General features: G+C 37.5%; 1 protein-coding gene across 4 annotated transcripts in view; it reads right to left on the bottom strand.

The window, feature by feature from the left end:
* MAP3K20 (mitogen-activated protein kinase kinase kinase 20) overlaps nt 1-12,107 on the bottom strand; it is a 164,346-nt gene that overhangs the window by 65,420 nt on the left and 86,819 nt on the right. For all 4 annotated transcript variants that reach the window (XM_019727457.3, XM_019727455.3, XM_074338165.2 and 1 more), the window contains exons 5-8: nt 11,531-11,596; nt 8,051-8,079; nt 7,796-7,933; nt 509-595 (exon numbers count right to left, since the gene is read on the bottom strand). In XM_019727457.3, the coding sequence (XP_019583016.3) occupies nt 509-595; nt 7,796-7,933; nt 8,051-8,079; nt 11,531-11,596 (320 nt within the window). The remainder of the gene's footprint in view (nt 1-508; nt 596-7,795; nt 7,934-8,050; nt 8,080-11,530; nt 11,597-12,107) is intronic.

Raw genomic sequence — 12,107 nt, 5'->3', positions numbered from 1 at the left:
ACTGTAATTTTTCCCTTTTTTGAAACTATTTTTTCTTCTTTTATTTTTGAAATTCTCATCTAAGCGACAGTTTCTTGTACTATAGTGACTCCTGCTGGGAGAGGTAAGTTGAAGTAGCTGAAGGTCTCTTACAGATATATCAACTCCCGGCCAGTAAAAAGATGTCCTAAACGCAGGAGATGGAGTTAAACTGTTCCCCTACCTTAGACGCAATGGCTTCTTTCATCACTAAGAACAAACCCCTAGGTTTTACAATTGAGACTGAGAAACTAGTACAGTACTTGTACAATTTTTGATCTACAGCATCACGACGTGAAGCTGCAACAATTAGATGTAAAGGGTCCATTCATGAGGAATAACATCACTTTGACCCTTTGTGTTAGCTCCTACTGCTAATCTTTCCATAAGCGTGAACTTACTTTCAATTTGAAGAAGATGAAAAAGTCTTTTGCAAAACCCCAATACTGTTTTCTGATCTATGTACCTGAATGGAGAATCGTAGTCTTACCTCGTTTTTTTCCACTACAAGCCAAGCTACTTGTAATCCTTCCAAACCTTTAAAGGGGACCTCCCTTGTTAGCATCTCCCAGAGAACCTGGAACAAAAAGAAAATGGAATTTTTATTCTTGTACTTTATATTTTTGGCATATTACTGAAACTTTATCTAACATTAAACTGTAGCCAATTACCAGATACAACCAACCCCATCTGTAGAAACTTAAGCAAAACGTATATATTCATGCATAGGACTCCTTCCATATATCATATACTTTTTTTTTAAGTAAAAAATTCTGGTTTAGAAATTAGACCATCTAGAGCCAGACTTAAAATTTTATGAAACCAATGGGCTTAAGTGATTTTAACTTTATCTTGTAAGTTATTAGAATTCTCACGTATTCCCGTAAGTCAGATTTTATATTTTATTAGTCAAAACTCTTTCCACCTTCTATCTCTGATAAAATTTCTTCATAATAACAGGGAATTCAACCATATTTTTAAAGGGTTAATAATGGTCTTATCATAAAAAAAAAAATCAAGCGCCAAATTTAAATCACTGGCTAAACCACTTACCCCATATGGTAGGTACTTGCAAAATTATAACATTTAGATTTTGTGTTTTAGAGAACTCTCTCAAAATGAGTCAGTCTAAGGGATTAATTTTCATCCACCTATATACAAAATAATTTATTATACTGGATTCTAAGATGTAGTAAGCACTTTATGTACATATATAAGGCTGAGTGTGTGTGAGTGTGTGTGTGTGAAAGACAGAAAACGAGAAAGAACGAGAGAGAGAGAGAGAGAGAGAGAGAGAAATTTATGTATGAGTTCATCTCTCTGCAACCCTTGAGGTCAGTATGATTAATAAATCTGCACCTGAGGATCCAAAGAAAGTAAACTGATTCTGGGAAGGCTGAAAACAGCCAATGATTTTGGTTTCTCTTTAAATACTTAATAACAGAGATTCTTACACTCACTTTCTCTATTTATGCAAATAAGCATCTAAATTTGAGTCTATCAATACTTAGTGAAATGCAAAAACAATTATGATTTTATCAATAATCATAACAACCACTATCATTTATTGGTTATGTTCCAGGTACTCTGTTAAAGCCTTTGCATATGTTATCATGGTTAATATCAATCCCACTGGGTAGATATTATCTTTATTTTATTGATGAGGAAACTAAGGCTTAAGGAAAACAAGGGCACTCAGTTATCAAGTGGCAGAGCTAGAATATGAGCTGGCTGTCTCCCCCTGAAGGTCAAGCTCTTAACCCCAGGCAGCTCTACAGAAGGAAAAGCTGGAAGTACAAGAGAGAATGTGACAAGCCACATTTTAGGTATGGAGCCATGGCCGAAGCAATGAATTCAGCAGTTTTAATTTAGAGTTCTCTTGTTCTAAAAGCAAAAAACGATTTCTAAATAAGAATGCCAACTGAGGACATACACTCTATTCAAGCAAATCCTATAACCTGTAACTCTCTATCCACTATTTCCTGGGTCAGTGCTCAGTCTCTTTCGAGCCGTAACATGGTCAGTGAATTCTGGTTAATTAGCAGGAAAATCATGGAAATTGGCAGATGCTGCTCAAGCGGGAGAAAAAAAACCCACTGAAGCCTCTTTGGGCTTTTAATCAAGTATATAAGGTACTTCTTTCCAAGAGCTACTGAATAATTCTATTTGAGTCACAGAAGTGATTAGGAAAAGGTACCGGGCATCCCAGAAGGGGAGGATTCTAGCGAACACCATGAGTAAAGGAGGAATGAGAACAGGTAGGCAATCACACCTGACACACGGCCTGCTCAGGAAAGTGGGGAGGGCGGCAGGGAGAGGCTGAGCAGGAAATGAAGCCCCTCAATTTGTTGCAATTACCACTCCCCTGGTTGGGGTTGGGGAGGGGAAGGGATATAAAGAAGAAGTAAATTAATGGGTTTGGCATACCTAAGGAGAAGGGGAATAGCAAATCAGCATCACGTAAATCAAACGCACCAGACTCCTAGCCGGTCGGAAGAGCAGCCTTGCACCCCCTCCTTTCAGAGTTTGGCCGCAGGCACAATATATTGCGCACGCCCACACACTAAGACTGACCCCTGGATTTTTTGTGAGGTGAAATACAAAACCAAGAGCTCAGGGAATAACACCAGAGAAAGATTTATGTCATTCTTTATTCCAAAATATTCAGTTGGAAAATGTCCAAAATCGAATAAGGTCCTAGTTATATTTCTCTAAGAGTTCTAACTCTGGAAAAGTCAGACAGTTTCATTTTACTCCCTCTCTGTGTCTCTAAAGAGCTACTACAGCCGAGGGAGCCACTTGATGGATGTAAAACGGCCGCGGATGGCGTCACTAGTAGCTGCTGGGTTCTGAGGCCCAAATGAGGTCTTTAGTTTAATTCCAGTATCAGCCCATCTCATGGTTTCCTATTATTAATTCATAACGTTCAGGAATGTATCAAAAAGTAGATGGTATGAGGTGGGACAACAGCTTTTTCTAAACACAATGACATTTGGCGCAAAAAAGTAACCTTGTTAAGGAAGTCACTTGGAGGTCTAAAAATAAACTATGCCCGAAAATATCAAGTTATGGGGCTGCAGGTCAAACATTGTGATCTTTCAACCTTAAAAATATTTTCCAATTCATTTTATATTGAGGCACCCTTACGTTTAAACTGCTCACAAGGACATGTTCTCTTTTCAGTTTACAGAAGAGACATGTCCTTGGACAAGGTTCTGTACTTTTCCTGCCTTTTCTTTTACAAACAATGGGAAGCCATTACCTGAGCTGGGCCTGTTCTGGAACAGGGCTCGCAGACAAGTAAGGCAGTAATGTTCTCTCTCAACTCTATTTTCAAACCTGGTTTTGGCTGAGAAGCTTCCAAGGAGGTAATCCTTCCTGCGTTGGCATTAGGAGAGCTTTGTATTTAAAGAGTTGGCGAGGCCTTGTGTTTTCAGAAGGCTTATTCTTTCAATGACTTCTGCTTTGAAGTCTTTTTTTCTTTTCTTTTGTGGGTAACATACTAAACACTCCCCTGGTTTGGTCCTTCAAGAGAAGTCACCATAAGGGGGAAGAAAAACTTCTTGTCTTACAAAACAGAGAAAAACAATTGTCATCCTAACAAAGTTTACCAGCTTAGAAGGAAGAATTGTAAAAAGCAATTCTTTGCAGCACATTTATTTTAAGGCTGTATAAGGCTGGTTAGTTTTGCCATGTGTGAAGAACCAACACAGGATTAGCAAGCTGGGGAGGGCTCGGGACTTTGATAATATTAGGGAGTAAATTCTTACAGCGAATCTGAAAAAAGAAAAACAAGAAAAAGAAAAAATATATTGAGTTTTTGATGGGTTTCCAAAAACAACAATTTTTTTAATGGTCTCCTTCATTTGTATGTGACTGCGATGTGTGTGGGGGCTCGATGCACAGAATAGAGTTTTAACAAACTATGGGATGATTTATGCAAAGCGATGCTCCTAATGACAAATGAATTCTGGCTACTCACCTATTTTTGAAAGGACATCAAAAATTCTAAATAACCACATACTTTCCTAGCTAGGTATGATTTTCAAAGTTTACGGACTACAGTCTTCTAAAACTCACACGGCCCCTACCTTAACAACTGTTCTCACCTGCTCTTTTAGTAATACCCACTCTGAACATGCAATACTTTCTTCATTTTTTTTTTAAATTGTGATTGTTTAAACAAAAAGACTCTGGAAAGTATGAGTTTTCACTTTTTCTTTCACTGATGGTGTTTATCTAGAACAGAATGGGAATGGGTCAGAATTGAAATAAAATCCTGAATTCTCAGTTATAATTAAATTAGCATATATGTACTTTTCTGAATGGAATTCTGCTGACACAGCTATGCATTCTGGGTAAGTAGCATTCTAGGTAAACCTCTCTTTTCAATAATGCAATAAATAGTAGAAGCTGTTTTAAAACAGATTCACTGAAAAGGCATTTTTGTTTTCACCAGTTAAAAGAAAACTCTAACATGAATGTAAAATTGATATTCAAAAGCACGTGACTAGAACAACCAGGTTTGGGACAGCAACGTCTGGTGTGAAAATACAGAGCGACATTGGAAACGTTCAGTGTGACTGGCTGTAAAGTCTGCTGGCGTAAGTTAAATTACTTGACAGAATGATTTGTTATGCATTTGTTAAATCCCTCAGCACAAAACAAAGGTAGGGTCAGTAAACAATTAGAAACCCTAATTCGCAAAGAAAAATGTTCAGGCCCATCTACTGAAAAGCAGTGCAGTCATTTGAAGGAAAGCTTTTTAACAAGATAAACAGAACATTTGCAGCCTCAGAAAGGTTGATTCAAACTGTGTTTTAACATGGCGGGGGGGGGGGCGGGGGGGCGGGTCAATGTGGAATGAGTGAAAGGGATTTTTAAAAGATATAGGGAAAAAATCCTAAGCTCCACAAATACAAGTCACCTCTTAACATCTTTTATGGTTGACATGTGTGAAAAGGAATTTGCTCTTGGTTACTGGAACTAAGATTCTACTTAAGGAAAAGCAGGTAGGTGCATTTCACACCGAAGTCCCTGGCAACTGGAACTGTTTAGAAGACAGCAGTGTGAAGTTTGTTTTCATAAATGAAATAATACTGAAACTGCAAGTTCACTCTCTACATAATTCATAGTCATGTCTGAGATTGGGAAATTCTAAGACTTGGGCAGAATTTTAAAAGTAAAAGCACTGTACGAGAACTTGTGGAGTGCTAAAATGAACCTCAAGTGTCTTCTAATTCATATACATATGCAAAATAATGAAAAAACATAACCATCTAAATATGTTTATATATATTTATGTACACATGCAGGTGAGAGGAATGAGAACGGTGGTCTCTTGTAGAATTACTGTGATTCTTCAGCCATGCTGCTTATCTTCCAAACCCGCTTATTCCACAGAGGGGTCTGCAAACCATGGCTTGCTGCAGGATGCGAAGTGGTTTTAGCATATTTAAAGGGTTGGAAAAAAATGCAGCACAGACTATAAGTGGCCCTCAAAGTCTGAAATATTTACTATCTGGATCTTTGTTGAAAAAGTTTGATGGCGCCTGCTCCACGGGATAAAAGGAGACACTGGTCCCAACGGGCCGGCAAAGTCAAATTTAAATGACCTTAAGTTGATGTCTATCACGGTGCCTGACACAGTAAATAGATTTTTGCTTACCAATGAAGAAACGTAATTTCATAAGAGGAAATAATATCAAAAAAGTCTTAAATTGCAAATTCCCCTGTTTAGACTCCCTAAGCAGATGATTTGTAGGATGGTCAGACCGTAGTAACTTTTTTTTTTATTAGCTTCAGGTGTACAAAACAATGTAATAGTTAGACATTTCACACCTCACAAAGTGATAACTCCCCTTCCCCAATCTATTGCCCCTCTGGCTTCGTATATATCTATTATAATTCCACTATACTGTACTCCATATCCTGTGACTATATATATGTTAATTTATAGTTGACATTCAATATTATTCAGCTTCAGCTTCAGGTGTACAGCGCAGTGATCAGGCATCTACATCATCCCTGAGGTGGTCTCCCTAATAAGACAAGTGAGCATCTGGCCCCTTACAAAATCTTTACAATGTTATTGATTGTATTCCCCAAACTGTCTTTCATATCCCCATAGCAGGACTGTAGTTACGAATTTATGTTTTCTAATTCCTTCCCCTTCTCCCTCATCTCTACCCCTTCCCATCCCTCTATGGCTCTGAGACTATTTCTGTTTACTTTGTTCATTTATTCAGTTCTTTAGATTCCACACATAAATGAGATCATATGGTATTTGTCTTTCTCCGACTGACTTATTTCACTTAGCGTAATGAGAATGTAGTAAATTTTGACATAGTGGACCAGTTTTAGATCTAGTCTCTTTATGGAATTATAGTCCCACCCCACCCTTCTTTCAATGAGAATTATTTGATCACTGTCTATAATAGTTTATAGCCTTCATTCTTAGAAACACACAGAATTAAGAGAAATTAGATATGTAGCCTAATGCTACTGTCTTCCAACTCTAAAATTCCAGCCCTTTGCCCAAAATAATGTATTTCATTCTTGAAATGATTTTTTCCAATCGCCAACAAAACTGAGCTCTATTATATTAAGTTAATTTGGATACATAACATGTATTATGATTTAGAAAAAGCTAGCCAATTGAAAAAAGCCTAAAACTTACATAAATACCTAGAGACTGATGAACTCTAAAGTAAAAGGAACGGGTTTGACAATGCCGGTTGCCTCTTGTGCCATCAGATGTCACCCTCAGTTGAAAACACAGCTCAGGAAGAAGAGGCATGTTGATTTGGGCCAAAATTAGTCTGCTTCTTTTCTCATTATGAAAACATCCTTTTAAGAAGTAATAGTTTAAATTGAGAAGGCAGTATAATTGGGAGATGAGAAGTGAAGACAGGGAGTTCCAAATACTGTTTTGGTCTTTTTAAAGGATAGACAGCATTTTTAGAGATAAAAATTTACCCTCAAAAATGGGCAACAAATGAATTTCTTCTACCATCAAAGAACTGCCCTGCCCATCTTCCCCTCCCACCTCACCTGCTTCCCCTATTTCCCCCTTCTTTCTTTCTGCTAATTCAGATATAAGTTATTCCTCAAGAATGATCCATCTCAAAACTCCCGAAGTGTTTGCTCCTTCACTGATTCTCAGTCCTGGAGGACGGGTTCTCAAGGACTAGTTCCATTATTCTATTCCTGGAACTATGTTGCTCGGTTGTTATTCTTATATGATATTTTAGATTCATGTTTACTACTTTATAAGATTTGCAGCAGACATGGGCCAGACCATGTGCTAAAGGCTAAGTACACTTTCTTCTGTACTTTCCAGAAACTCACTAATCAGTTTAATAGTTGACACTCAAAAATTTCCTGTTAACGGACTCATTTGGCAGATCTATTGGTGGTTTGTGAGAAGCTCGTTACAGTGAAGTCCTATTCCAAATGATCCACATTTCTACTGATTTACAGAGATATTCTACAGTCGTATGTCTTCCCAGGAAAGCACTCTTCATCGGATGGCATCAGGCCCAACACCAGTTTAGGTCCCATCTAATTTGCTTCTTAGAAGTGGCATTTGTTTCTTCTCACATAGGACAAAAGAACTCAGATTCATTAAAGTGATCAAGTAAGCAGTCTAGTAATTGCACAGTGTTCTCTCTGCTGTCACTGCTCCAGGCATTCTACCAGAATGCTGCATCCCACTTCTGCAGGTTGTTTGCTTTCTGTATTTCCTTTAGCAACCCAAAATGAGAAATGAACTTACCACACCATAGGAATATGTGTCACAAGTTTCAGACACAGGGAGACTTTGGATAACTTCTGGAGCCATCCATGGGAAAGTTCCAACCAAGGACATGTGTGTTGTATGGTTATGGAACCGAGAGGCACCAAAATCACAGATCTGAAAAATGAGAAACAAGTATCAACTTTCTACTTATTGACTAATAAAAAACACAGTCACAAAATCTTATGTCTGAAATCAACAGATTTTTTTTTTAAAGAAAAGAAATAGTCTTACCTTCAATACGCCATCAATAGTTATAACAACTAAAAAAAAATAAAACAAATTATGATAATCATTAATTTGAGTTATACTGAAAAAAATCATAAACTTCTATTTCTATCTCTCATTGGCATTACGAAAGGTAAAACCAAAGTTGTTACTACATTGAAGATTTTGAAAAAAGGAGCTGACATTAAAACAAAACAAAAAGAAACTAATTCCATGAGGTTCTGATTAAAAAGGCTTTCAAACAGCTATATACGATGTCAGAGGGGTAGTAGCTTGGGGGTGGGGGGTTATCACTTTGTGAGGGGTGTAAATGTCCGACCATTATGTTGCTTTGTACACCTGAAACTAAACAAAAACAAAAACAACAACAAAAAAGAAAGTGGCACAATAGCCAAAGATGGCAAAAAAAAAAAAAAAAAAAAAAAAGGCTTTCAAGACATTTGCTTAAATCAAATGCAGCACTATCCAGTAAAAAAGCATAGATTAGTACTAGTCAGGAGAACCAAATTTTTACCTGGGTTCTACCATTAGACTGCCAACCCCATACTGAGGACGTCATCAGCATTATTATTTCATGGTTTTCCCTCCCAATTGAAGAGGAATTTTTTTGAAGTCAGGGACAATATTGATTCATTCATTCATTCGCACACTCATTTATTTAACAGATATTTGCTGAGCACCTACTACGGGTGAGGCTGTGCCATACATTCTATGTTCTGGAAGAGAACGGGGAAGACTGGGGTTGTTTCTGCTCTCATGGAGTGTACAGTCTAACAGGCAAGACAATAAAACACATCTCTAAGTAAGTGGGATAAGTTCCATGATGAGAGCCATGGAGACTGCCATGGAACTAAAAAGCAGGGACATCTAAGTCTAAAGTGGTCAGAGGAAGCTTCTCAGAAGGAATGGGGCTTAGATTAAGACCTGAAGAACAAACTGGGAGGAACGAGAAATTGGAGAACTGTGGGAGAAAAAGTTTTCTAGGCCGAAGAAAGAGCCTTGCAAAAAGGTCAGCAGAGGAAAAGGCACGCAATTTTGGAAGACAGGGGCCAGGTCCCGAAGAGCCTCTGTGAGAAATGGAATGCCAGTGAATGACTGTTAGTGAAGAAATGCATGGACAGACGAGCAAGGGGAGAGTCTATTAGAGAAGAACAGAACTGGAGGAAGGAGACCATTGTCTGAGCCTATTGTTGCAGTCCAAGGGAGATGAGGTGCCTATGGTAAGGCAGCGGCAAAGGGCGGGAGAGAAAGGGACCAAGTCAAGAAATACTTAGGAGGCAGAATCGACTGCACTTGAATAGCTGGATATGGGGAAGAAGGAGGATGCAGGGATGAAATCCAATAAGGAGGCAATACAGCATCCTGCTTAGGAGCTCTGGAATCAACCTGGAGTTTCTTTTTATGTAATTTCTGGTGTAGGCAATTGGTATTGCCACTCCTTGAGAAAGAGAACATAGGAATAATTTTTTAGGGGGTAAAGAGAAGATGAAAAGATCAATTTGGACACACAGTACTATGTGGCCATGTCCAATAAGCAGACAGATAGTTTTGAAGTTGAGAACTGTTTGGGAGGGTTAATATGTAGATGGGGCTTTTATGGGAGAGGGAACATAAGAGCTTAAGAGGAGGACAAGGGCCCCAAAAGAACTGTTTCTGGCATTTCTCTTGTGAGTCACACACTGCCTTGAACACGGTTGATGATCAGTACTTTTTATTAATGACTTTAGTAAGTCGGGAAGATAATCTCTGCGTGATCTAATATACATTTAAAGTAACCTAAGGGTAAATGTGATACGATGTATAAGCTATAGACTTTTTCAAATAAAAATATAAATACTGTTAATACTATATTCAGTTATTTTACAAATACCTCCACTACTTTTTTCTCCTTATAAGATTAACAAGTGCTCATTTAAAAAAATCTAAGATTATAAAAATATATAACATGGAAAATAAGAGTCTTATTTTTTCTTCTCCTAGAAAAAAAAAAAAAAACCTGCTAAAATTTAGGTCTATAGTGTTTCAGTGTCTATGTGTTCTCCCATAAGTAACTACACAAATTACAATTTTTAAAAATGGGGACAGTCTTCACTGTCATTTAGTTTTCATAATGACAGCATGGATATACCCGTAATTTAATCATTCTCCCATAGAGAAATATTTAGGAAATACTGATAAAGCAGATTAAAAGCACAGAAGTCAAATAACTTGGTTAGATTGAAATTCTGAGCATGAACTGAAAATGTACAAAGTCATAAAACTCTGATAAACTTCCTACTAGATTCTAGATTATTTTCTAATGATTTCCTGTGAGCCAACTATATATCACATCAAGCATTTAGCTCCAGGAGGCTTATGTCTAAGAAGAGCCAACGGACAAGTGATGACCTAGAAAAAGGACAGAACAATCAGTCAACGCCAACTGGCAAGGTCAAGCTGGTGATCCAGCCTGGACCACTGATGAACGGCGGCTGCCAACAACTTTCCTTTCTCCACCCCAACAAACCTCACAGTCTTGGAATATGAGCAAGGGCAGCCGGTCAGTTCCCTGCTCCTCTTCCTTCACTTACCTGACTCCCTGTTCTAAAGATCCTGCTCCTAGCATATAACCATTTTAACTGCAGTGATTTAAAGATTTTCTAAAAAGAAACAGTTCTCCTCACTTAGAGGAATCAATTAGAAAACACGTAAATAATTAAGTTAATGCATGCAACTGAATTGATAGCCAGATTTTTTTTTTTTTTAAGTAGCAAATTCTGATGTTTACTTCAGCTAGTGCTGGCTATTGAAATAACCCTACTGCCTTTCTCTGTTAACTTTCAAGTGATGTCATGGAAGAAGTATTCTGTTACCACTCCTACTTGAAGGGAATCCTGCAAGTCATTTTAAAATGCTCTCTCTCCAAATTAATAATACAGGTTCATAAACAAACTTTCGAAAGTTACAGAAGAGAGGAAAAAAACAAAAGCTTTAATTTCCAAACTCTTAAATGTGCTGATCATTTTCGGGCACTACTCCAGGTAATAGGACTGCCATAAAAAATTCACACCAAATAACTCAGAAGTAACAAGAGCAAAACTCGAAACTCTTAGTACAGAGAACCATCTAAAAATAGGAGACTAGAAATACATGACCATGTGCTTTGATCCAGTAATACCTCTTTCAGAAAATTATTCTAAAGACATAATTGAAGATGTGTTAAAAAACTTTGCTGAGAAGTACTGAGCTCAACATTTTTTATCACAGAAAAAAATGTAAACAACTCAATGTCCACTCTCTGTGCTATTCATACAGTGGAATACTATGCAGCCTCTTGAAATAATATGGAGAATTTTGGTATTTCTTAACAGTGAAAAGACTTTCATGGTATCACTGGTGAGTCAAAACAGGTTACAAGAGATATGAAAAACATGATCCTTATTTCTATACACAGGTGCATGTGTTTTGTAATAAAATGGGTAAAATAAAAACATATGATTACTTTACCGTTTCTTGATTTTAGATCTCTGTGAATCACCTTGACTGGAGCCTCCATGTGTAAATAATGCATTCCTTTTTATACAAGAAGAAAGAAAGGCCTATTAATATCATTTTTCAACTGTATTAGTATTATCTTTCTATTTTAAACATCAGTATTATCTTTCATATTTTTGCAAAGGATTCAATAGCAGAAACTAAATTCATGTGTTCTGTTTTTACATGATTGGTAAAACAGAAACAAGCTATGTCTACCTTAGGAAAATTTATATGCTAAAGAAATTATATGCTTTAATCTCTTAGAAGTTGGAATTTGATTGTGGGTAAAGCTAGCTTCTTACAATACCCAATAAGAAAACTTTAATTTTCTGGAATCTGGAACCTACAACAAGAAGGAGGGCTCCAGTGACTAAGGTATTCCACTCCCAACTGCCTACTAAGTCAGTAAATGCTGACCAAGGTTTTCAGTTTTCATTAGGATGTCTACAGCTTGGTTTACTTTCTCAGTGCTCATTCCAATAAGCCCCTGGGAGTGGGGGTGGGGTGGGGGGTGGGAAGAACTAGCTGGACTCATTAGTTGTGGTTC

Source organism: Rhinolophus sinicus, chromosome 17 (genome assembly GCF_057876585.1).
Source record: "Rhinolophus sinicus isolate RSI-liver-muscle chromosome 17, RSI-T2T, whole genome shotgun sequence".
NCBI lineage: Eukaryota > Metazoa > Chordata > Mammalia > Chiroptera > Rhinolophidae > Rhinolophus > Rhinolophus sinicus.
This window is presented reverse-complemented; position numbering and strand designations above follow the sequence as displayed.